The sequence below is a fragment of the Trichomycterus rosablanca genome, chromosome 5 (genome assembly GCF_030014385.1).
Source record: "Trichomycterus rosablanca isolate fTriRos1 chromosome 5, fTriRos1.hap1, whole genome shotgun sequence".
NCBI classification, from domain to species: domain Eukaryota; kingdom Metazoa; phylum Chordata; class Actinopteri; order Siluriformes; family Trichomycteridae; genus Trichomycterus; species Trichomycterus rosablanca.
Window position 1 is genome coordinate 23,358,443 of NC_085992.1, and position 27,022 is coordinate 23,385,464.

The following is a 27,022-nucleotide window of genomic DNA, read 5'->3' on the forward strand; positions in this document are numbered from 1 at the left end:
ACGCAAGATTTATCAGTTTAAGTCTTTTTAATTTCAAACACAGTTGCAAACAATTTTGTATCTCCAATTCACCACACTTGCATGTATTTGGACTGTGGGAGGAACCCGGAGCCCTGGAGGAAACCCACACAGACACGGTAAGAACGCTCCCCCTGATAATCAAACCCAGGACCTTCTTGCTGTGAGGCGACAGTGGTACCAATTGAAGTCATCGTGCTGCTCTTGCTTTGCACAGTAAAGTAGCAACCTCATGTGGTTACATTAATAGGTATCAAAAGTCACAGGCTTTTAATTCTCCTTTTTTTTGGGGGGGGGGGGGGGGGGGGGTGTCACTTTATGCATGCATATTTCTTTGGATTATTTTATTCTTCCTCGGCCTTTGCCCCGTTCGGTTGCGGGGTCGGCTCTTGGCGGATCATGATCCACATTGATTTGGCACAATTTTTATGCCGGATGCTCTTCCTGACACAACCCTCCCTATTTTATCCGGGCTTGGGACCGGCACTACAATGCACTGGTTTGTGCATCTAGCGGGACCTTCTTGCTACCCTACTAAGCCACCGTGCCGCCCATTTCTTTGGATTATCTGAATCTTTTAGTAATGTAATGGATTGTAGGTGGTAAAAATCTTTAAATTCCCTGCAAAATTCTGCATTTCTTGGATTGTGTTGCACCCATCATGATTTTAATAAACTTTTTGTAAAAGACAGTTTAAAAGTCAGTGCTGTTTGCTTTGATTAAACATTTAGTTTGAAGATCAGAGCTGATGTTTGGCAGGTATTTGAGTACGACTTGCTTCACATGACTCTGCTATATAAAGCAGAGCTGCAGCGATCTTGCAGGTTAGATTCTACTCAAACACTTAGCGTGATGGCTGCCGTGTGGCGAGCTCGCAAATTTTCTCGCTGCGTTGTCCGTTTTTCCGACCGTGATCTGTAAACACGCTGATATTACACGATTAAAGCGTCTGCACCCAGAAGCTAAGAGAGAAACCGACATGGTAAATATCTTTCGATGCATATAGCTGCTTGCTAATCTGCTTGTTGACTAAAATTGCTAATGCAAAGTTTATGACGTAGATTTGCATTTCCCACCTGTTTTCAGTTATGACCCGCCTACTTTGCTTTAACAGACTTGGAGATTGTCGAATCAGTATGTAGGGGCGGTATACCACCAGCCAATCCTAGTTTACTAGCCTTTCGGAATACGAGTGGGAAAAACAACAGACTTCTGCATGTACTATAATGTTAAGGCTGGCTAAGTTTACATGCAGCAAATCCAGCACTGCAGCAAAATGACAGTAAATAATAATAAACTACAGCGGTTCTATTTGATTGTCACAAACAGCTATATGAAATGGTAGCTTTCCTAAATACACTATAGTAAATTAGCAAACATCTCTAATGGCATGTGGCTACATCGATTTGTCAACTTGAAAGTTACACCCCCTCCGCGAATGGATTTTGTACTGTAGTAATCTTACAGTTTCTGTGTCGTTAATGTCAATGCTCTCACAGTAAATTACAATCTGATACGAATATAGACTGAGGCTGATCAGCCAGTTGGGTAGCTTAAAATGTCACGTCACGCCTTGGCTGGCTGCAGTATGCGCGGATTACTGTTACAGATATTACAAGCACCATATAAATGTGCTAGTAAACTAACAGACAGTGCAACAAAGAGTTCTGAAGCGAGCAACATGTTCTACAAATCTAAAGTGTACTGTATTTTATTTACAACCCCAAATCAGAAAACGTTGGGACAGGCTGAGTCTTTGATAAGCAAGTATGATCAGAGGATCTCCAGTTTTTCAACAGATGTGTAAGAAAATAACTGAAATGTTTACAAACAATGAACCTCAGAGAAAGATGGGAAGGTATTTGCATATGTCTCCCTCTACAGTGCATAATATCATTAAACCATTCAAGGAATCAGGAGGAATTTCAGTGCGTAAAGGCCAAAGGTGCAAGCTTAAGCTGAACGCTCGTGATCTTTGATCCCTCAGACGGCACTGCATCAAGAACCGCCACTCAACAATAGCTGATATAACCACATGGGCAAGGGATTACTTTGCAAACCTTTGTTATTATGCACAAATGCCACTTAAAACTTGACTGTGCAAAAATGAAGCCTTATGTCAACCATGTCAATAAGCGGCGTCGACTTCTCTGGGCTCGGAGGCATCTAGGATGGACCATCACACAGTGGAAATGTGTGGAACTGTGGTCAGATGAATCAGCGTTCCAGGTCTTTTTTTGGAAAAATGGACGCTGTGTGCTCCGGACCAAAGACGAACGAACCATCCCGACTATTATCAGCTACAAGTCCAAAAGGGCGGCACGGTGGCTAAGTGGGTAGCACTGTCGCCTCACAGCAAAAAGGTCCTGGGTTCGATCCCCAGGTGGGGCGGTCCGGGTGTTTTCTGTGTGGAGTTTGCATGTTCTCCCCATGTCCGTGTGGGTTTCCTCCGGGTGCTTTGGTTTCCTCCCACAGTCCAAAGACATGTAAGTGAGGTGAATTGGAGATACAAAATTGTCCATGACTGTGTTTGATATAACCTTGTGAACTGATTAACCTTGTGTAATGAGTGACTACCGTTCCTGTCATGAATATAACCAGAAGTGTAAAACATGATGTTAAAATCCTAATAAAACAAAAGTCCAAAAGCCAGGGTCTGTCATGGTATGGGGTCGTGTCGGTGCCCTTGGCAAAGGTCATTTACACTTCTGTGATGGCAGCATTAATGCAGAAAAGTACATTGAGATCTTAGAGCAACATATGCTGCCTTCAGGACGTCATCTTTTCCAGGGACGTCCATGCATTTTTCAACAAGACAATGCAAAACCACATGCTGCACACATTACAAAGGCATGGCTGCGGAAGAAGAGGGTACGGGTACTGGACTGGCCTGTCTGCAGTCCTGACCTGTCCCCAGTAGAGCATTTTGGAAGAACAAATGTGACAACGACCCCGTACTGTTGCACATCTCAAGACATGTTTGCAGCGAAAATGGGACAAGATAAAAGCTGAAACACTAAATCGCTTGATATCCTCGGTGCCAAAACGTCTTTTCAGTGTGGTGAAAAGGAATGGCAACATTACAAAGTGGTGAATGCTTTACCGTCCCAACTTTTTTTGGAATGTATTGCCGGCCTGAAATGCAGGAATGGATGTTTATTAATAAATGAAATGAAGTTGAGCAGATAAAACATGAAATATCTCAGGTTCATCCTGTCTGCAATCATATAAAAGTCAAAGTAAATGCAAGTGTTTTTTTAATTATTATTATTTGCATTTTCCATACTGTCCCAACTTTTTCAGATTTGGGTTCGTATTATATTTTAACAGCACTTTTAAAAACATGTTTGTCCTGCAGCTTTAGCTTAATAGGGGTTTCCTCATTCAAGAAACAGAGGCCTGGTCATGGTTGCTTACTGCCTCTGGGCTTTTAAAGATTTTTTTTGTAACATTGTCTCAGGTCAATTGGTCAATCATAACAAATAGCTACATGAAAAGCAAAAAGTGTAATAGCTAACATTACTGTATTAATGTGTAACCTAATGTCTTATATTACCACAGTGTGGTCTTTCAGTTTTTTTTTTTATGAGAAGCTTATGTAATCACTCACACAAAGATTTGTGTTTAATGTTTAACCTGCCAAGCAGGTGTTTCACATAGTCAAATTTGTATTTGTTCACCTGTGTTAAAACTGTTAACTGAAACACACACACACACAGGCTAGGCTTGTTCAACCTCAAGTAGACAACTACAACTGATTTTGTTTCAGGACTTTGAATTTTAAACATGTTCATTCTTATTAATGTAATTTATCAGAACCTAAAATGACTGGCAGGCTGAGAGGCTAACACTGTGTAGAAAAGTGTAAGCTTTGTTTGCAAATTACACAAAAATCACCAGAAATGCATAGTTATTGTAGTAATTCATTTAAAGTTCACAGTATTGATTGATGTATTAAGATTTACCTTCTAACTCAAGTGCAGTGTCTTTATAAGTTATGATTGAATTCACACTGAAACATTAAAACAATATACACAGTTAGCCATAACATTAAAACCACCTCCTTGTTTTTACACATTTCCATTTTATCAGCTCCACTTACCATATAGAAGCACTTTGTAGTTCTACAGTTACTGACTGTAGTCCATCTGTGTGTCTGCATGCTTTGTTATCCCTCTTTCATGCTGTTCTTTAATGGTCAGGACCCCCACAGGACCACCACAGAGTAGGTATTATTTGGGTGGTGGATCATTCTCAGCACTGCAGTGACACTGACATGGTGATGGTGTGTTAGTGTGTATTGTGCTGGTATAAGTGGATAAGACACAGCAATGCTGCTGGAGTTTTTAAACACCTCACTGTCACTGCTGGAGTGAGAATAGTCCACCAACCAAAAATATCAAGCCAACAGTGCCCTGTAGGCAGCGTCCTGTGACCACTGATGAAGGTCTAGAAGATAACCAACTCAAACAGCAGCAATAGATGTTCGATCGTCTCTGACTTTACATCTACAAGCTGGACCAACTAGGTAGGAGTGTCTAATAGAGTGGACAGTGAGTGGACACGGTATTTAAAAACTCCAGCAGTGCTGCTGTGTCTGATTCACTCATACCAGCACAACACACACTAACACACCACCACCATGTCATTGTCACTGCAGTGCTGAGAATGATCCACCACCTAAATAATACCTACTCTGTGGTGGTCCTGTGGGGGTCCTGACCATTGAAGAACAGGGTGAAAGCAGGTTAAAAAGGTATGTAGATAAACAGATGGACTACAGTCAGTAATTGTAGAACTACAAAGTGCTTCTATATGGTAAGTGGAGCTGATAAAATGGACAGTGAGTGTAGAAACAAGGAGGTGGTTTTAATGTTATGGCTGATCGGTGTATACTGCATTCCAACTAACAATTTGTCTGATTTTGGGATTTTTCAGTTCTTCAGTTAAATCATAGGAAATAAGTCTTATACTTTTTGAAATATCTCTCACAGATGGCCCTAGCATTGTAGCACTAGTCTTTAACAAATGTATAATCTAACATTAGGGAATAAATGATTAATGGTACTGTATGAGATATTTAAAAAATGAGGAAGTAGGTTTGTTTACCAGCATTCTGATTGTGCTTATAACAGCTCTTTTACAAGAACTTATTCTCTCACCCACAAACAGGATGAAAGCAACAAAAATGCCAGTGCTGGTTCTGTCGATAAGGAGGAAGATGAAAATTCTGAGGACTCCCATTTGCGGGTAGGTCAACAAAATGTACATAGCAAAATAAAATGAAACACATATATATGCGCAAAACTGGAAGTTACAGAAAGAAAAAAACTGGTAATTAAAATGCCTTGATGATATGAAACTCAATGGTGTGTGTATAATGTTAATGTGTTGCTACGAGCTTTGTGCCTAGTGTTTGTAGCATTTCTGACCACTAATACATTTTTGCTGTCTATTATACATCTGTAGCTCCTCTGAAAGCCAGCATTTGTTTGGTGTGCAAGTGTGTTTGTGCTTTAGTGGTAAATGGAAAAAAAAAACCCAGCGTATTTAGCTAATGTTGCAGCAATATAGAACAGCAACATGAATGTAGCTGCAGTTTCTAAATCCAGCAATATTTAGAATGTAGATTTCAACAAAGAAACCCTTACAACTAAATAGGCTAATTAAATAAATGAGCAGCATTAAAAATGTTACTAAGAAGAAAATCTTAAAGACATCTTTGAGAAGACCCCACCTAAGAAAATCCTGGACTTTTTGAAACACCTTAATTTGAAGCAGCTCATATAATCACTGCAGCAATATAACCACTGTATCCAAATTCTACTCTGTAAATAGCAACAAGAGTGTGCCATGAATTGGCCCCTAAAGGGCTGAAACGGCAATAAACCATAAATAAAGCTGCAGCCGCTATCCCAAGGCTTTATTTAACAAAATTAATTAATTAAAATGGTCACCAGAGTCATACTTTATTATTGGGCCAAGAGGCACCATATGCTAATGATTTGTGAATGTTTTACAGCAGAGAGAGAGAGAGTGGATAGGAATGTGGCATGAGAGTTGGAACATTGAACGTGGGCACTATAACTGGCAAATGCAGAGAGCTAGCTGATATGATGGAGAGAAAGGTCGACAAACGATGTATTTAGGAGACCAAGTAGAAGAAGAGTAAGGCTAGGTTAACTGAGTGTACCTGTTCTACCATGGCGCAGATGGGAGGAGAAATGCTGTAGTAATTTTGAAGGAAAAGTATATCAGGAATGCTGTGGAGTGATTGGATGGGTTTTATGGAGGTTTATGGATGCCGTGACCGAAGACATGCAGGAGGTTGGGGTGACTGAGGATGGATTGGTGGATTTGGTTTCCTATAAATCACTGCCTGCAATGTAGTAACAAAACCAGACAGGGTGCTAAAGCCATAACAGGCCATCAACTGACCGCCCAATAGCCAAGTAGGGCAGTAGGGTTTGCTGTGGGTCTGAACCCTGGGTCCCAGCGGTAGTGGGATACCCCAATGCTGCTGTGCTACCTGAGCATATATACTTAATATTTAGTATAACAACAGTCCCTCTCATATGATATTGGTATGTATATATGTATGTGTGTGTCTTGTTTTGCATTTGTTTATATATATATATATATATATTAGGGCTGTCAAACGATTAAAATTTTTAATCGCGATTAATCTCAGAATTTCATATAGTTAATCGCGATTAATCGCATTAAATAAAATCTGTGTAAATGTTATAGAAAACAAGGTATTTTAAGTGAAATGTGAAAAGTGGACGTTTCTACACGAAGTGAGTGTGTTTTGACCCTTTTGGGGCTTCCATAGTTCATGGACTAGCGTGCTTGACTCCGGTATTCAGTGCCGTAACAGATTGTTAATAAAGTGTTTTGCTCCCGACAACTTGTGAATATACCGTGTATTTATTTCTTTATTATGCAAGTGCATCCCTACGACGCTCAGTTATATTATTTTAACAAACCGCAAATGAACAACGGTGGCAAGTCCGACATTAAAACGTTGGTTCTACCAGTCAAGTCTCAACATGAACTAGAATCTGCGTTAACGGCACTATTATTTTTAATCGCGTTAAATTGAGATTGCGTTAATGCGTTATTATCGCGTTAACTTCGACAGCCCTAATATATATATATATATATATATGTATATATATATATATACACGTATATATATATATATGGGTGGTAATCTGTATACTTTTGTTTCAGTTGGAGCTTAGTGTTTTTAGGGCTCAGTGGATGTCAGAGCTGCAGCCCAACTCTGGCATTAGGACTGGTCTTTCTAAAGCTGCTGATCTGAAAAAGAGGCAGGAGCTGGTCCGTGAGGAAAAAGTAGGTAACTGTGCAATAGGTTTGTGTATGTACTGTGAATTTAAAGTGCACAGCATACTTTGGACAATTTGAAGTTATACCATCATCATTAGACTTGACAGTGGAGGAACATGTGAATAAAAAAGGAAAGCAATGGTTTGCAATTTTTTTTTAGACCTGTATTCATTTTAAAACCATAAAAAGACAAGATCTTTAATGTTTTAATTAATAAACTTATTTGTCTGATCCTTTATTTGTACACTCGTTCTAAATGTAATGGCTTCAGCACAATTTTTGTTGATGCCTATTCTAATGCACAAACTCTCTAGCCATAAATTAGGTCTGTCTTATATTTTTTGGGATGTGTTAAATGCATTAAATCAGGAATGAGCATATATTTCCAAAAATCTCTATGGGTAATTAGGTGAAAAAAAAAAAAAGTCTCTTTTGTGCTGTTTAAATAAATGCCCACTATCAAATAAAATGACCTGCCATTTTTTGGAAGATGTTTTGTATTTGAAAGTGTAAATGTGTTGTGTATAAAACAAACTTGTTGAAACAAACTTATTGGTAATCATCAGATTTATTTGGGATAAAAATAAAGGACTATTTAGTGATTGGAATGTGAATTGGGATGCATCCTTTAGATGAATTAGTCTTGAAAGGGTGTTGGAGCACATTCAATCTCATTTAAAAGTTCACGTTTACATGAACAGGTTTTTCATGGAGCCGTATTGTGTACATAGAGCCACATTAAGCTCCATGTGTTATTCTTAACCTTTCCATTGCGGAGGCGCTCGGACCCTATCCCGGAGATTGCATATAGCAGCGACCGGATACTCCGTCAGACCTTCAAATAAACACTGCCAGTTGTGATTGTGTATACACCTGGCCAGGTCGGTGACACTACTGGGATTTGAACTTGCAAGTGGTGTGCTAGCGTGTTATACTGCTCAGCCACCGAAGCGCTTATTGAGTAACTTCTTTTTTTAATGTAATCATGGAAAACAATGCATAATTGTTTGAACAGAGTTTTTGGATGACTTTTAGAATAGCTTGTTTTCCCCTCTTTATTCCTACAAGACATATTCAGTACATAAAAGGCACTAGTAAACAATCATTGTATTAATTGGGAATGTACTGTTTCACAGGCCCGAGAGCTTTTCCTGAAGGCTGTCAACAAGGAACAAAATGGAGCCGTTTATGAAGGTACATTTCAATTGCAAGACAAATGTATTACTTACACAAAATGAGTTTGAGAATATTAGCCTGCATTCATGACTTCATGTTTTGTTATTGCAGCCATCAAGTACTATAAGAGTGCAATGCAGCTTGTACCTGACATTGAGTTTAGAATCAACTACAGCAGATCTCCTGATCCAGATAGAGTTGGTGGGAGCTAGTAAGTACACTGCACGGTCTCTCCTTCCATACAGTGCATAGCGCACACACACACACACACACACACACACACACACACACACACACACACACACAAATACAAACCCTGTTTCTGGAAAAGTTAGAAAGTTAGTTTTGTAAAATGCACTAAAACAGGAATCTGTGAAATGTTGATTCTATTATAAATTTAGTTATCTTACTAAAGTACAAATACATTTTACTTTAAATGTTTTGGCTGACCATCTTAAATGTATTTCAAAAATAATAATTTGATGTCTGCAACACACTCAAAAGTCGGCACTAGGGACAAAATAAAACTAAACCGTTTATAGAATGTTCAAATTACACTGTTTTGTAACATCCCACAACAAGCTGGTGAACTGATAATTGGTGAGGGACACATGATTGGGTATAAAAATGGGATCCACAAAATCCTTTAGACCTATTTAGGTGTTTTACCGTCTACCATACTTAATATTGTGAAAATCTTTAGGGAATCGGCAGAAATCTTAGTTCATGTGAATTGAATGTGCATGGTGTTTGAGCTCTCAGATGGCACTGCATGAACATCTGTCATGTTATTGTGATTATAGCCACATATGCATGGAAGTACTTCGGAGAACTGTTGTCACGTAACACAGAGTACAACTGCACCAAGAAATGCAACCTGAGGGAAAACCATACACCAATTCTTTGTGGAATTGCTGCTGAGTTGTCTTGACACAGCACACGTTCCATCGGAGCTGAACTGGGCCAATGAGTCCATGTTTCAGCTTGTTTTTTTAGGGAAGTTTTCTGTGCCAAATAAAAAATGGACTGTCCAGACTATGACAGTGTATCAGTGCCCATTACATGGGTGACTTGCATGTGTGTGATGGTACATGGAGGCATGTATTGGAATTTTAGACAAACACATGCTGCCATGAAGGTGGCATTTTTTTTCTCAGGAAGCCCATGGTTAGTTCAGCAAGAAAATATCAGACTTCATTCTGCACAAGCTACAACAGTGTGCCAGAGTATTTTACTGGACTGCCTGAAGTCCAGATCTGTCTCCTTTTTAAAATGTAAGGTGTATCATGAAAAGGAGAATCAGACAACAGTGACCACAGTCTGTTGGGCAGTGAAAGTATCGTATCAAGCATAAATGGACAATATTTCCACTTGCGAATCTGCAACAATTAGTTTCCTCAGTTCCCAAACCATTTAAGTCTTTTTAATAGGAAAGGTGATGGAACACAGTGGTAAATGCACCTCTACCCCAACTTCTTTTGAAGGTGTTACTTTCATCAAATTCTAAATTTGTTTACTTTTACAAAATACTATTAAGTTGGTCTGTGAAAACATTGGAAATATTTTCTTTGTACTTTTGTCAGTTAAATAAAAGTTGAAAGAATTAACATATCACAAATTCTTGTTTTTGTATTTTAATAACGTTATTTTTCAAAGCCAATTCCCATAAAAAATTAATTTTGTAAAATGCAGTACAATGACTATAAATGCATATACAGTGAAATTTTAACTGCATGATCAAATTCATGTAGAGTACTGACATACACCAGTACTGACATTTCAAACTCACAAGTTCAAATCTCAGCTGTGCTGCTGGTAAACTGGGTTTGCCAAGAAGATTCCTACTGCAATTGCAACCTCTTTGCAGGCACCATTGGTCAGCCAGCAGAGGTCGTAATTGCAGTAGTAATCTCCTCCGGTAAGCCCAGCCTGCCATTATCAGAGCTTGGGATTTGAACTCAGGAGTGTGTTGAACATCTGCACCACTTGAGTGCTTTGAGTTTTTAGTTTTTTTGTTTGTTTTTTGTTTTTAATGTTAACTTTTCTCTGGAACCTCTAGCATTCTTATTGTCTTTTTTCCTCCAGTTTAAAAGAGAATGAAAATGATGGTGAGATAGATGATCTCCTTGCATATTTCCAGCAGAAGCTAACTCTGGGGCATTTCTCTCAGAAGATTTGTGATCCTGAGGTGGAAACATCACAGGTGCATATTTCAGGTAACAATTAAAACCTGGTGTTGGCATTGTAATTTGAGATTTTGATATCCTGATCTTGGGTGTTAAAGTTCTTCTTTGGTTGTGTGTATGCAGCGTTGCCTCCAGAGGTGCTGATGTACATCTTTCGTTGGGTTGTAAGCTGGGATTTGGATATGCGAGCGCTGGAACAGCTCTCTCTAGTCTGCAGGGGATTTTACATTTGCGCAAGGTGGACTTTAAATGACTCCATAGTATATAGTAAATATAGCTAGATTGTCTGGTGGTGTGTTGCTGCCAAGCAGACTAAAAATGTGTCAGCGTGGCATTATTATAAGATTTTATTATGCATAATGCTGCATCGACCTGCCAGAGATATGTGTGGGGCCTCCTGCATTGAGTGTGAAACTGATTTGACTGAGTCACTTGGCCATGATCATTACGCACCCGTGGGCGGCCACTGCATTGTCCACTGTGGGTGGTTATGACTTCTTTACATACTCACTTGACACTGTGGATAAAGGAATGTTAAATGCCATCACAACTTCAGAAATGGAGTGCTCAATTTGTCATGCCTCCCATAATTCACCTCACCTTGCCACGAGTACGCTGGCCAGTGTTCAACCTCACTCACAAGATAACACCTCGCAACTTATACAGCTTTGGGGGTTCCCAAGTCAGGTACCCAACCCCAAATCAGACTTTTGGTCGATGCAAATAAATAAGAAAAACAGTGTCTGGTCACACTTGAAAAGTCTGCAAACATGTCGTGTGTGCAAACAGTATGGGGTTGGGGAGTAAAATTCTCTGCAACTGTAGGCGTACATGGCGTGTCTTTGACAGCTCGTTATAATGTACATCACAACATTTTCATAATTATGACATATGTTGTGACTAATGTGTCGAGAGGTGTTTTTTATTCTGCATGGCAGCAGTCAAAATATTGTCTAGTACCTTTTTTTTTTTTTTTTATACTTTAAAAACAAACCTTTTGGTAGCACGTGCCGTAAAGCTTATACATATGTCCTGCATATGTACAGTATAATGCATCTGGCTAATCAGTTGTTTTTCTTTGGTTAAAAAAAGTCTTTAAATGTGTCACTATTAAATGGCTGTTTTATCATTACATTTGTATTAGAGCCTTCAAGTCAATTTTATTTGTATAGCGCTTTTTGCAATGGACATTGTCTCAAAGCAACTTTACAGACTCCAGGACCAACAGACCAAAAAGTAACACAAAATGAAATAATTCTGTATCACATGTGAACCCTAATGTGTTCTCACAGAGACCCTGAGATTTGGCGTTTGGCCTGTTTGAGGGTGTGGGGCCGGAGCTGCACCAAAATACTGCCCTTCACCTCCTGGAGGGAAATGTTCTTAGAGAGACCACGTGTGCGCTTTGATGGTAAATCATATGCGTGTATTTGTTTAGTTTTTCCCCTCATTCATCTTGGAGTTTTTTTCCGTTTTATCAACTTTTTTATCAGCCTAGTACACTGCTGCACCCCCCGAGCCTTTTATTTTTGTGTTCTCTAGTTTTGTGTAAATAATTTAATAAATAGTTTGTTGAATTTTTATTTACTTTGTCTATTTGTTTGGAAATATTTTGAAAGTATTTCTGTGATTTCAATTCAAAATTAAATTATTTTTGTTTGTTTTTTTCTTGTTGATTGTTCTGCAGGTGTTTACGTTAGTAAAACATCATACAGCCGTCAGGGTGAGGAGTCTCTGGATGGCTTCTACAGAGCATGGCACCAGGTGGACTATTACAGGTAGGCAGCTGTTGGCTTGTGCTCACCGCTTATGATTCCACATCATTTAACACACCTCATTAAGCCTGCTAATGAATTAGATCTAAATTGGTTGTGTAAGGAATAAGACACACATCTCTGCAAACTGCCTGTGTGTGGCTGGCTACAGCACAAAACACATCACATAATATCAGTCATAACAAAGCCTTTTAGTGCTAATTCCAGGAATGATGACTTCAAAGTATCTGGTGCTGACTGATTCCACATTATTAAATCCATACAGTTACTTAAGTTAACTGCTAACTATTAAAATACTGCTTATATCCTTACAATTGATTGGTTTTTTTTGCAGTTCCCACTTAATGGCATGACTGAGTTCCCATTTTTGCAAGTAACTACTGAGCTCTTGTGGCTCATCTATTAAGAGCAGTGCCTGGGTTCTAGGGGTTTGAATACCTGACTGGGCTCACAAATACAGAGAGTGCATGTGTGCGTATTATGGAATTTAGTCATTGATGGGACACATCAGTGCTTCCTTAGTGACTGTGTCAAGCCTGTCAGGAAAGAAAATCTGGTATAAAAAATGTACCAAGCTAAATATGTGAAGGAATGATCTGCTGTGGCCCTAACAGTAGTAGCCGACTGAGGTCATTCCTGTTTGCAAATATGAAATTGACCCTGGGATGTGGCATGTGGCTTTATTAATATCATCACAGTGTTTAATGTAGACCATTAATGAAACAGCATCAATGGTACATAAGTTATTAAACTCTTCTTACTGCAGAGTTTATATTGTTAAATACTAAAAACTATAATCATAAATTGAAATATTAAATTAAGCTGAACTGAATAATTTAAAAATAAAATCTAATAGTTAGCAGTACACACTTATTTAAACAATCAAGGTTGTCAGTGTGAGGATTCGGCAACCTTATTAAAGCCCTAATAAAACATTTCTTTTAATAAACAAGCACTTTTAATGTTACAAACAAGAGAAAAATAACATGCAGTGTATGGGAAATGAGTTGAATGGGTGAACTGCTTCCCTATAGTATGTCTGCGGGTTGTTGTATAATAGATTTACGTTCATAAATGTGGCTTTAATGTAAATTGCTTGCACTAGCTTTAAAAATTATATGTTATCAGTGAACTTTCTTGCAGCTGTCAAAAAAAAATACTGGGCTGCTTGGATGATGCAGGGGTCTAATGTGCTAGCCCACCACTAATATAGCCAGTCATGTCTGTGTAGCAACTCCAGTGATTCAAACCCAAATCTCAGCGTTGATGGTTTAGCTCAATAGACTGCTGCGCCACCAGACTGCCTATACATACATACATGCATATGTTAATAAGTTGAATCGAGTGTTGCCAGTAGACTGAATGTTAAACTGCACGCGTGTGTGTGTGTGTGTGTGTTTGCAGGTACCTACGCTTCTTTCCTGAAGGTAAAGTGATTATGTTGACTACACCTGAGGAGCCCCTGGTCGTTGTTCCACGTCTGCACATCAAAAACTCAAGGTGTTTTAAACCCTGATACCCCTAAACACTGTTAACACACTCCAGCTTTTATATATTTAGAACTGGTTTATGCTTATCAGATGCCTGAAGTGGTCATTTATGTTATGTCTTTAAACAAAACACCTGAAGGTTCAGATGGAGATGGGGCTGTTGCATCTAGGAGACAGAATTGCACCTTCTCAGCCGTGTTGAACTTTAAAAAATCCAGTCCTCTATAAATAGCCTCATTATGTTAACGTAAAAGATACAGTTTTTACATCAAAATGTTTGCATTAAGAAAATCACATTTTTGTGCTCGGGTGGCGCAGCGCTAAGTTACGTTAGCCCACTACCACTGGAATCCAGTGTTTGAAATCCCAGCGGTCCTATTGGCCAGTCATGTGTCTACAGACAAGATTGGCTGTGTCTGAAGTGAGTGACTGAGGCTCAGGATAAATTCGATTGACGTCCTGTTTGGGTGTGTTACTGCATTGTGCCCAGTGTTTTCAGGGACAACTACCCCAATTTGACCCTGACCAAGATAAGGCAATGGTGAAACTGCAAAATCACTGGCCAAAAATTGGGCGAGAATGATTGATTTTGGTCTGCATGCCAGATTTGGCACAGTTTTAATGCCGGCACAGGAGATCACATTGACAAGCGCACCTCCCAATGGCTAGGCTGTTTGGTTGTGCCCTCTCCCAGACAATAATGTCTGTATAAATGCCCCACTGGCCGATTGTAGCCCACTTTTTGAACCCTGGATCTCTGCGGTACTGTGTTTAAGCAGCGCTCCTAAGAAAACCGAACATAGCCTTTATTAATGTAGATGATTTTTTCATCTACAATAATCATTCAATTTAAAAAGTAACAGCACTACCACATTGGTACTAGAACATGTAGTCTGCCAGAAAGCTGCCAACATGATAATTATAATTGTTCCATTGCCAATTAACATATAATGGGGTATAATGTTTTGTGAAATGGATAATTTTCTGCTGCAAATGTTCTTCTCCTCACTAACCCAGCTTTTTTTCCTCCTTCTGTTTACCACCATTCAAATAATTACCTACTTAGATATGTATGTGTGTATGTAGGGTGTAGGGACTGGGACAAACTGAACAGCAACTGTGTGATAAACATTGTAGATCTAAAGAAACAGTATTTGCAAGTCCAAACCCTGGCATTAATTACATCATCCTCAAAGTCATCAGAACCTTTTATTTGTGAAACTATGTGGTTAGGTTTGTATTATTAAATGCTAAAGTGTGTTTACTGTGTTTTGTCCAGGATTGACTCGATTTTGTGTGGCCACTATCGGCTGTCCCAGGACACAGACAATCAAACCAAAGTTTATGTCGTTGTCTCGAAAAGAAAGGAGGAGGTAAGCCTTGTCTGTGTTAATCTAGAATATTCATTTTGTATGTGCTGCTGTACTATTATTTATGTTCTTCTGATATTTTTAGCTTGAGTAATTTTCAGAGTGCTCAGGTGGTGCAAAGTTTTAGAGTTTGAATTTCCAGTAGTGCTCTACATATTGAGCTGATCGGCTAGGACTGAGGTGGGAGCGGCCAGGCCCTGCGATGGATTGGTGCCCTGTCTAGAGTATGTTACTGTATTGGATGGTTGAGACATCTTCTAGGCATTTATTAATTCTGTATTAGTTGAATGATACATCAAATAAAGACAATGAATGATGTTATTAAAAGAAGCAGGATGTGTTATTACTCATGCTGTTATTAAAAGAAGCAGGATGTGTTATTACTCATGCTGTGTTAATACTTCCACAATTATTTAACCCCTTCATAGTATTGCAGAGCTTAGAACCCAGCATTAGGTCAAGCTAGCAGTAGGTTTTAACATGTTACTCCAATGGGAATTCAACAGTCTTCATTTGCTTCAGTGTTCAAGGTGTTTTGCAGAACTAGGATCCAGAGTCAGCTGGTTAGGTGTCTACATATTGAACTGATTGGCTAGGTCTGATGTGGGAGTGGCCAGGCCCTGCGATGGATTGGTGCCCTGTCCAGAGTGTGTTACTGCATTGGATGGTTGAGACATTAGAGAAACTGATGTTGATACATCTAGCAGAAAGTGATTTCTTCTAGGTATTTATGAAGTCTGTATCAGTTGAATAATACAGCAAATAAAGAAAATGAATAATGTTATTTAGAGAATTAGGAAGTAGAAGATTTTTTTTACTCCTGCTGTGTTAATACTTCCACAATTTTTCAACACCTACAATAATATTTAAGAGCTTAAAACCTATTGCTAGCTTGACTGGGTTCTAACATGATTACACCAATGGGAAATTCAACAACAAGCGTTTATTTGCTTCAGTGTTTAAGGTGTGTTGCACCACTAGGATCCAGAGTTCCAGAGTTCGAATTCCCAGCATTTCTATCGGCTGGTCGGGTGTCTACATACAGACCTGATTGGACAGGACGCCAATCCATCACAGGGCCTGGCCACTCCCACCCCAGACCTAACCAGAGTGTGTTACTGTGTTGGTTGGTTAAGACATTAGAGAAACTGGTTTTGATTTATCTAGCAGAAGGTGATTTCTTCTAGGCATTTATGCAACACTTTTTGGTGTCTTTGATAGCAAAAAATGATAGTCTTGTGGAACATTGTTTGTTTGCTCACTAAAACCTGAAGACATCATGACCAACATTAGGCCCATTGTGTTGGAAGCTTACCCAGGCTGACTTATTGAGCTGTATGGCTGTGTGAAAACAGTATTTCCCATCTAGTAGCATCCAGTCTAGAATAAATATTGCCATTAGTTTAACTGACTGTCATGTTATAATGTAACACTAACAGGGTAAGAATTTACAGTATATTATTTGGGTAATGCTGTGTTAGTCTTTGAATCAAGATGTTCAAAATACAAAAATAAACCATGCACACAAGATGCATTATTTAGCCCCAATTAGTAAATTAAGCTGTCACTCATTTACATTTTCGGCATTTAGCAGACACTTGTATCCAAAGTGACTTACAGTATACATCCTAAGCAATTAGGGGTTAAGTGCCTTGCTCAAGGCATTGGTGGGGTTTGAACCAGCAACCTTCTGATTACTAGTGAAGTGAAATGTATTTACAGTGTATCACAAAAGTGAGTACACCCCTCACATTTCTGCAGATATTTAAGTATATCTTTTCATGGGACAACACTGACAAAATGACACTTTGACACAATGAAAAGTAGTCTTGTGTGCAGCTTATATAACAGTGTAAATTTATTCTTCCCTCAAAATAACTCAATATACAGCCATTAATGTCTAAACCACCGGCAACAAAAGTGAGTACACCCCTTAGTGAAAGTTCCTGAAGTGTCAATATTTTGTATGGCCACCATTATTTCCCAGAACTGCCTTAACTCTCCTGGGCATGGAGTTTACCAGAGCTTCACAGGTTGCCACTGGAATGTTTTTCCACTCCTCCATGACGACATCACGGAGCTGGCGGATATTCGAGACTTTGCGCTCCTCCACCTTCCGCTTGAGGATGCCCCAAAGATGTTCTATTGGGTTTAGGTCTGGAGACATGCTTGGCCAGTCCATCACCTTTACCCTCAGCCTCTTCAATAAAGCAGTGGTCGTCTTAGAGGTGTGTTTGGGGTCATTATCATGCTGGAACACTGCGAGGTCTGTTCTGAGTGGACCCTGCTCTTTTAAAATGCTGGATGATCTTGGCCACTGTGCTGCAGCTCAGTTTCAGGGTGTTGGCAATCTTCTTGTAGCCTTGGCCATCTTCATGTAGCGCAACAATTCGTCTTTTAAGATCCTCAGAGAGTTCTTTGCCATGAGGTGCCATGTTGGAACTTTCAGTGACCAGTATAAGAGAGTGTGAGAGCTGTACTACTAAATTGAACACACCTGCTCCCTATGCACACCTGAGACCTAGTAACACTAACAAATCACATGACATTTTGGAGGGAAAATGACAAGCAGTGCTCAATTTGGACATTTAGGGGTGTAGTCTCTTAGGGGTGTACTCACTTTTGTTGCTGGTGGTTTAGACATTAATGGCTGTATATTGAGTTATTTTGAGGAAAGAATAAATTTACACTGTTATATAAGCTGCACACAGACTACTTTTCATTGTTTCATTTTGTCAGTGTTGTCCCATGAAAAGATATACTTAAATATCTGCAGAAATGTGAGGGGTGTACTCACTTTTGTGATACACTGTATATAGCGCTTTTTACAATGTACATTGTCTTAAACAGAATCCAGGACCAACAGACAAAAAAACACTTGAGCAAGCCGTGGGCGAGTACCATAACTGCTAGGCTACAATTGTCACCCATAACAGTGTGCATTCCAGTGTGTGTCAACTTGTGTCCAGATGAACTGATTCAACTTTGTGGATTTGTGTACCTGGATTATTGAGCATGCATCAAGAAACAGTGTGCATTATTTGCAGGCTTTGCTCCCTCCAATCAAATCAAGCATCAGCTGTTGAGTCATTCTATAATTTGGGGTACATTCCATGTCCACTGATAATAATTATATTTATTCTAACTATTTTCTTTAAAAATGTCATATTTTACCTATTAATGGAAAACATGTTGTAATATCACAAAAACATTATGTGCATCCTATGCTTCATTTAGCTTGAAATGTGTCATGATTTTTACATTTACATTTTCAGCATTTAGCAGACGCTCTTATCCAGAGCGACTTACAGAAGTGCTTCTATAGTGAACATTTCATTTCTCAAGTTTAGGTAAACAGTCGAAGAACATAAATCTGCTAAAACCTGTTAGAACCAAAGTGCCTTTTTTTTTTTTTGAAATGGAAAATAATGGAACAAAATGTTAGTAAATAAGTACAAGTCAGCCTAAGTGTTTAGTAAAAAGGTTGGTTTTTAATCGTTTTTTAAAGACAGCAAGAGACTCAGATGTTCGGACAGACAGAGGAAGTTCATTCCACCACTTCGGCGCTAGAACAGAGAACAGCCTTGATGCTTGTCTTCCTTGAGTCCTGGGTGGAGGATCAAGTCGAGCGAGACTAGTGGCTCGGAGGTTGCGTGGTACAGAGCAGGGTTTGATTAGGCCACGAAGGTAGCTTGGGGCTGGTCCATTTTTGGCTTTGTAGGCGAGCGTCAGTGTTTTAAACTGAATGCGTGCAGCTACAGGAAGCCAGTAAAGAGAACGCAGCAGTCGGGTGATGTGGCAGTGTTTGGGCTGGTTAAAAACCAGACGTGCAGCTGCATTTTGAATGAGCTGTAAGGGTTTAATAGTGGACATGGGCGCTCCAGCCAGAAGGGAGTTGCAGTAGTCCAACCGGAAGATTACAAGTGATTGCACCAGAATCTGGGTAGCTTCCCTGGAGAGAAATGGACGAATCTTCCTGATGTTGTACAGGAGGAACCGGCACGATCTTGTCATGTTGGCTATATGAGGAGAGAATGTCAGCTGGTTATCAAGGACAACACCAAGACTTCTTACCTTATCAGATGGTCTGATCTGGGTGTCATCCAGAGAAATGACTAGGTCCTGGGTTGGAGACTGATCTCCAGGAATGAGCAACATCTCTGTCTTGCTGGGATTAAGTTTTAGACGATGAGCCGACATCCATTGTGAGATATCTTGCAGACATGCCGAGATGCGAGCTGAGACTTGCGTGTCTGAAGGAGGAAATGACAGAACGAGCTGAGTGTCATCTGCATAGGAGTGGTAGGAGAAGCCATGGGAGGCTATGACCTTGCCCAGAGAGCGGGTGTAGATAGAGAAAAGAAGTGGGCCAAGTACAGAGCCCTGAGGAACACCGGTTGAGAGAGTGCATGGGGGAGATATGGATCCCCTCCATGACACTTGGTAGGAGTGCCCTTCCAGGTAGGAGGCCATCCATTGCCATGCTGAACCTGTTACTCCAAGGTTGGAGAGAGTGGTCAGGAGAATGCCGTGATTCACTGTGTCGAAGGCTGCAGAGAGGTCAAGAAGAATGAGGACAGATGACAGTTTGGCTGCTTTGGCTGCATAAAGCTTCTCAGTAACAGCTACAAGTGCTGTTTCCGTAGAATGCACTGCCTTGAAGCCAGACTTGTACGGATCGTGGAGGTCATTCTGAGTGAGAAAGGCAGATAGTTGGTTATAGACCGCACGTTCAAGAATTTTGGATAGAAAAGAGAGGAGTGAGACAGGTCTGTAGTTGTTAATGTCTGTAGTGTCTAGTGTAGGTTTCTTAAGAAGGGGAATAACCTGAGCTTTCTTAAAAGCAGTAGAGACAACACCTGATGTCAGGGAGTTGTTGATGATGGGTGTGATGGAGGGGATTAGGTCCTGTGAGATGTCTTTAAGGATGGTGGATGGTATAGGGTCAAGTGTGCATGTGGTGGGATTGCTGGATGAGAGGAGCTGTGTAACCTCATCCATGGTGAGTGGGGTGAAGCTGGTGAGTGTGTTGGTGGGTTGAGGGTCAGTTGAAAGTGGGTCAGTCGGAGAGAAGGATTGATTGATTTTGTCAATCTTGTCCTGAAAGAATGTTGCAAAGTCAGTAGCAGTGAGAGAGGCAGATGGGGGAGGAGGAGGAGGGTTCAGAAGAGAGGAAAAGATAGCATGAAGCTTACGTGGGTCAGCAGCAGATTGTTCAAGCTTGGATTTGTAAAAATATGTTTTTGCAGCAGTCACGTCGGATGAGAACCTGGACAGCAGATCGTGGTAGGAGTGGAGATCCACAATGAGCTTAGATTTCCTCCACTTTCTCTCAGCTGCCTTTAATTCTCTTCTGTTGCTGCGCAGTGCATCTGAAAGCCAAGGAGCAGGGTGAGAAGGTTTTCCTCGTTTGAGGGTAGGAGGACAGAGCTGATCGAGGGATGTTGAAAGAGAAGAGAGTAGAGTATTAGTTGCGGAGTTGAGTGGAAGGGTAGCAAGCATGTCAGGGTTCGGTAGTGAAGTTAGGATGTTGGAGATCAGCAGGGAGGAAGATAAAGAGTGAAGATTGGGGCGTGTTTTAAGGGTGAAAGTGTGGTTGGAGGTAGGAAGAGTTGGGAGACAGAGAGAGAAGGACACAAAGTGATGGTCAGAGAGGTGGAGTGGGGTGACAGTGAGGTCCAGAACAGAAGCTGGACGGCTGAAGACCAGGTCCAGAAGATTGCCCCCTTTGTGTGTCGGAGGGCTGTGGTTAAAGAGGAGGTCGAAAGATGAAAGAAGAGGAAGAAGACAGGAGGACTGAAGTGTAGGGAGATTAAAGTCACCAAGAAGAGTCAGAGGAGTTCCATCTGAAGGGAAGAAACTCAGAAGAACATCCAGCTCTTCTATGAAGTCTCCCAGTGCGCCAGGTGGTCTGTAGATGACAACGATATGAAGAGTAATCGGAAAAGTAACAGTAATAGCATGAAATTCAAAGGATGAAATGTAAAGGTGAGAAACATTCACAGGAGTCAAGTGCCATTTCCTGGTCAGGAGCAAACCTGTACCACCACCCCTACCAGATCCTCTCGGTGTATGAGAGAAGGTGTAGGCAGAGGATAAGGCTGCTGGTGTTGCTGAGTTCTCGGTGGTGATCCATGTCTCAGTCAGTGCCAGGAAGTCAAGGCTGTGAGAAAGTGCAAAAGCTGAGATGAAGTCAGCTTTCTGGATGGCTGATTGACAGTTCCAGACCCCACCTACCACCACTGTTTGAGATTGTTGCAACATTTGGGGGTAGATGAGGTTGCTGGTGTTGCTGCTCCTGTAATGTGCCCTCTGATGTCTGCAGGGTCTGTGAGATATAAGCACAGGAATGTTTGAGTAGCACATGCTGAGAAAAAAGTTTGATAGATTGAACAATGTCAGAGACTGATAGTACTTACCCAAAGTTAGTTTAGATTAGTAGAAAAAAACCTAGTGATAGAGAAGACCAGCCACTACAGACGGTACCGGAGATTTAATTTTATACTAAGCTTAGCCCTGCCCCTCAATTCACAGCTAGGCCTCCAACAATAGGCACCTGAAGCCACTTTAACCAATCAGCAAAACACAGATTAATGCATCAACAGACTATCTTTTGACAATAGTTAAATGCTACTTCAATTCTAGCAATGTTAATAATCAAAGTTACAAAGATAGTCTAGAACAAGTTACAGCAAAAAATATACACTTTAACCAGAAGCTTACCTTACCCAGGAATACAAATGAACACTATAAAAGTTACAAGCACTGTAACTAAATGAACAGTTTTTGCTGTGTCCGTTTTTTAAGTTAAGGGTGCCTTGGTTTCAAAATAATGAATAAAATCATTAAGGGCAACAACATCTATTTTTTATTTATTTCAAAAGTTTAAATACTAAAGAAAAATAATATTTTTTAAATTGAGTTTCTCTTTTAAATAATTTAAATATCTTTATTTATTAATGTCCGCAAAAGTTCTGTCAGCTATGTTACTAACAGAACTCCACTCAGCAACTCAAAAATGGTTTGTTCTAAAACTATGTGACCAGCATTACATGATATCATTTTTCTCTGTAGAGGGCATATTGAACAAACTGTGGTGAATGTTCTCTTATTTTTTTAAATATTTCATCTATAATAGAATGTTGTCAATGAGTATATTAATTGACCGTCAACTATGTTATGGTTACAATTTTTTTAAATAATTTTAATTCAAATGTATGTTCAAATTAGACATTACTCTGTTCAAGAAATGACATGTGGTCAGCCAGGCAAGGTCTACCACTGAAGTTATGGGTCAAAATAGGGAAATTGTCAACTATGTTACCTGTCAACTAAGTTACCTAGTAGTCTACATCTACTTGCCCTTTTAAATAAAATAAAAAATAATTATGTTTAAGCTTTGCAGCTAGTGGATATGTTGAGAGAACATTGTTTTTGTACTTTTTTGGTGATGTGAAATGTACCCCAAATTATAGAATGACCCTGTTGGTAATGAATATGAATGTCATTAATCGAACAGTGAATTACTTGTCAGTTATCAGTTAACTGGTTAATCATTTACATCCCTAGTATTTTAACCCCCGTTTTATTAGCTACACCCACATGATTGCAGCACTTGGTGGATATAGTTACTGGTACAGGGCTCATGTATTTTATTACCTTGGCAATAATGTTGAAACGAATGTGGATTTGCTTATGTTGCTTATGATTACTGAAGGTCCCCGAGTACCAGAAGAGTCGGTTCTGCAGGCGGAACCCAGCGCCTGAGTCAGAGTGCTCCTTTCATGTGGGACTGCAGCTATTCTCCAGGGGGCGCCAACGCTTCAACAAGCTAGTATGGATCCACCACTCCTGCCACATCACATACAGGTACTGTACATCTGTGCACACTATGGAATAGTTTGAGGTTGTTCTTGTCCATATAGAACCCTCCTTCTAAAGTAAATAGAGATTTATATCTCAACACCTTTCTGCAGAGCTAGATTTTGCTTTAAATGAAGTCTGTATCAGTTGAATGTTGCAGCAAATGAATAAAGAAAATAAATGACTTATTTAAAATAGATTAGTTATTTAGTATTGTTACTACTGTTACTACCTAAAAGAGCAGTAGGTATAAGATTTTCAAGACCTTGATCATTCCTAGCAACAACATTAAAAGTATTGACCAGAGGTTCCGAACTTATGATGCAGCAGTAAACCTGCTTGGCCGTGGGAGAAAGCACAAAATTTCACCCAAAGGCCTCAGCAATCTCATCAGGACAACAAGTAAAAAACCCTGTGTTACTGCAAAAGGCTTACAAGAAGACCTGATGAATCCTGAGACAAATGCATCAGTGTTAACCAGAAGATGATCACTTAACAACCAAGGACTTCATGGCTGGACACCTTGATGCAAGCCACTTTTGACCAAGAAGCAATAGAATGGGCGACTAAAATATGCCAGAAGGAATTTAGATAGGTCTGCAGAGTTTTTGGACACAGTTCTATGGAGTGATGAATCAAAACTGGAACTGTGAGGCCATATACATCAACAGTTTGTCTGGGGCAAGAAAAGTGAGGCTCATGACCCTGGTCAAGCATGAAGGTGGGTCAGTAATGTGAGGGATGTTTTTCTGCTGCAGGAACTGGCAGTCTTAACTGATATCACGGACGGCTCAGTGGGCAGCACTGTCGCCTCATAGCAAGAAGATACTGGGTTTGATTCCCAGGTGGAGCGGTCCAGGTCCTTTCTGTGTAAAGTTTGCATGTTCTCCCCATGTCTGCATGGGTTGCCTGTGGGACCTCCAGTTTCCACAGTCCAAAAACATGCAAGTCAGGTGAATTGGAGATACAAAATTGTCCATGACTGTGTTTGACATTAAACGTGTGACCTGAGGAAATTTGTGTAACCAGTTCTGTCATGAATGTAACAAAAGTGTGCAAAACGTGATGTTAAAATCCTAATAAATGCTGCTCAGGTGGCGCAGTGGTAAAAACACATGCTGGAACCAGAGCTGAGATTCAATACGATGTATTCGAGATCCCAGCTCTGGTTCCAGCTCTGAGCGGCCACATGAACAACGATTGGCCTGTTGTTCCGATATGGGTGAGACTAAGCCGGATGGGGTCTCTCTCTCTCATGACTGGTGCAATTACGACCTCTGCTGGCTGATTGATGGCGCCTGCACAGAGATGAGAAAAGAGTGCTCTCAGGGTGTGTCTCTCCGTACACAACGCTGAGCTGCACTGCATGCATCAAAGTGTAGGTGATAAGATGCATACGGCATGCTGCCCACGTGTTGGAGGGGGCGTGGGTTAGCTTCGTTCTCCTCAATCAGAGCAGGGATCGGCATTGGTGGAGAGGAAGCATGACGCAATCGGGCAATTGGACGCGCTAAAAGGGAGAAAAAGGGGAGAAAATGCATAAAGAAAATATTTTTTACAAATCCTAATAAATAATATTGATATATGATATCAGAGGTGGAAAGAGTACTAAAATATTGTATTCAAGTAAAAGTACTATTACTTTAATGATTTTTTACTTAAGTACGAGTAAAATTACTAGTCTAAAAATCTACTCAAGTAAAAAGTAACTCATTTAAAATGTACTCGGAGTAAACGTAACTTCGTAACTTTTTTAACAGAAGGAGGGACGTCATTTTCCAACAGAAGTTGATAGATGAATGATACAGCAGACTACACACAGCTCACCAGCCATGCTGCATATTAGCAGTTCATGTGTGGATTTAACCAGTCTACACACCTAACAATTGCTGTTATCAATTCAAAACAGCGTTATTTCTGTTTATCCTCAATAAAAGGGTTAGGCGGTTAGGGTTGCACCTATGAAAAATATGACGGGTCTTACACCGTCATAGGAACATGATCAAAATCAAAAACAAACCAGCAGAATCTCACAATCACATTTATGCTGTCCATTTTATTTAAATAAATACTCAAAAATAATGAACATAAAAAAATCACAATATTTCATAATGCTTTGCTATCGTTGCAAAATGAACGTTGCACCATAAACAGCAGAACCGCGACCCAGATCAGTCACACAGCAACAGCAGAAAATCATAACCACTTATCTGCTTACCTGATCTATATCCGTGTGTTGTCCCATTAGGGATATAATCCACTTTATGTAAGACCATCTTGTATGTTTCCAGAATATATAAATCCATACCCAACTGTTTTATCCACCTAACTAATGAAAACTATATTTATTCTTTTGGCTTTCCCGGTAAAAAGCTTAAATTGGTGATTCGTTCTCTAAACTGTCATTTATACAACAACCAATGAAGAAAGAGATTGAAATTCCGCTCAGAATGTGAATTCTGAAGCTCTGATTGCTTTATACATCTGAATCTCTTCACCAAATGAACCGATTCATGGAGTTGTTTATGCACAACATCATAATGAAACAGAGTGAGTCGTTTCTGACTCGTTAACTCAGTGATTCAGTTCGCAAGCCCTACTCTAAAGCACACAAATGCGTAAATGCTCAGCGGGCCGGATCAAACAGCCTAACGGGCCGGTTTAATGTCGAGTTTTTTATTGTTTTCTTTTTTTTTTTACTCAGTAACGGATGTTATTTAAAATGTAGCGGATTACAATTCTTAATACAAAACATACTTAAGTAAAAGTAAAATTACAGGTTGTAAAATCTACTTTAAAAAGTACAAGTACACAAAAAAACTACTCAATTACAGTAACGCGAGTAAATGTAACTCGTTACTTTCCACCTCTGATGATATATAATATAATGTATATTAAATAATAATATATATGATATCACGGATTTAATATTTGCATGTGAGATTTGTTTCGAAAGTTCTAGTGAGTAGAATGTCTGGATTAATAAGTCTAATTAAATTTATATCTCTAATCTTATATCTACTTTTTAATATCCTCTGATTATTTAGATCAACTGGAGAAACCGTCATCACAGCATTTGACCTGGACAAAATGTATACACCGCTATATTTTTCCCGAGTGAAGAGTTACACTTCCCTGTCAGAGCGCCCCCTGTAGGACCTCAGGAGAGCTGCATGCAGTGTACGACAATGAAATGTTTACCTTATGCATTACTGTTGCGCCAAATACATTACCCATAATCCTCCTCCGCTTTGAGCATGAGGCTGATAAATGTAAAGAATGTTCTGCAAGGCTTTTCTTTTACCAAATTTCAAATAGCAACCTTATAGCCGTTACCTCACAGGCTGGCCTTTTTTATTTTTAAATTGATGCTCAGTAGATTTAAAGTGTTTCTTCTGCTTACTGTTCATCAACCGTTGTTGATTGTTTTTACCATGGGTTACGTGGATTTCAGTGTGTTTACCGATTACTGAAACAACCAAATAAACAAGTTAAAGGTGCTGTTGCCTGACTTTTCATTTATTAGGCTCCTGGTGGGGAAGGGGGGATGGTTTGGTGCCACTCTGACACACCCGGGACCTTGACAGGATGCCAATCTATCCCAACATACACACTTACAAACACAACTTATGCCGAAGGGTAATTCAGAGGACAGTGAGTGTAAACCAGCATACCTGAAGGTAACCCATGAAAGAACATGTGAAACTCCTGACATCAAACCCAATTCCTTAAGACTTACTGTGCTGTGACTTTTATGAGCATTTTACTTTGATTCATTTTAGAATAAATTT

At 39.8% G+C, this 27,022-nt stretch overlaps 1 protein-coding gene across 2 annotated transcripts; it reads left to right on the forward strand.

Moving 5' to 3' along the window:
- The first annotated feature begins 859 nt into the window (after positions 1–859).
- fbxo9 (F-box protein 9) lies at positions 860–26,731 on the forward strand. Of its 2 annotated transcripts, XM_062994987.1 has the most exons (13): positions 860–1,000; positions 5,191–5,268; positions 7,255–7,377; positions 8,508–8,565; positions 8,659–8,758; positions 10,633–10,763; positions 10,857–10,971; positions 12,026–12,144; positions 12,421–12,511; positions 13,913–14,008; positions 15,278–15,371; positions 23,086–23,237; positions 26,279–26,731. In XM_062994987.1, the coding sequence occupies exons 1-13, from the start codon at positions 998–1,000 to the stop codon at positions 26,385–26,387; spliced, it is 1,269 nt and encodes a 422-aa protein (XP_062851057.1). In that variant the 5' UTR covers positions 860–997; the 3' UTR covers positions 26,388–26,731. The 2 variants fall into 2 exon arrangements, with proteins under 2 accessions (XP_062851057.1, XP_062851058.1); XM_062994988.1 differs by lacking the exons at positions 23,086–23,237; positions 26,279–26,731 and adding an exon at positions 15,454–15,673.
- The last annotated feature ends 291 nt before the right edge of the window (positions 26,732–27,022 follow it).

What these genes read in the sequence shown, in the direction of transcription:
- fbxo9 (XM_062994987.1), top strand. An exon ending in GATAGAGTTGGTGGGAGCTA is followed by an intron (nt 8,759 to 10,632) that starts GTAAGTACACTG and finishes TTTTTCCTCCAG; the next exon opens with TTTAAAAGAGAATGAAAATG. An exon ending in ACCACGTGTGCGCTTTGATG is followed by an intron (nt 12,145 to 12,420) that starts GTAAATCATATG and finishes ATTGTTCTGCAG; the next exon opens with GTGTTTACGTTAGTAAAACA.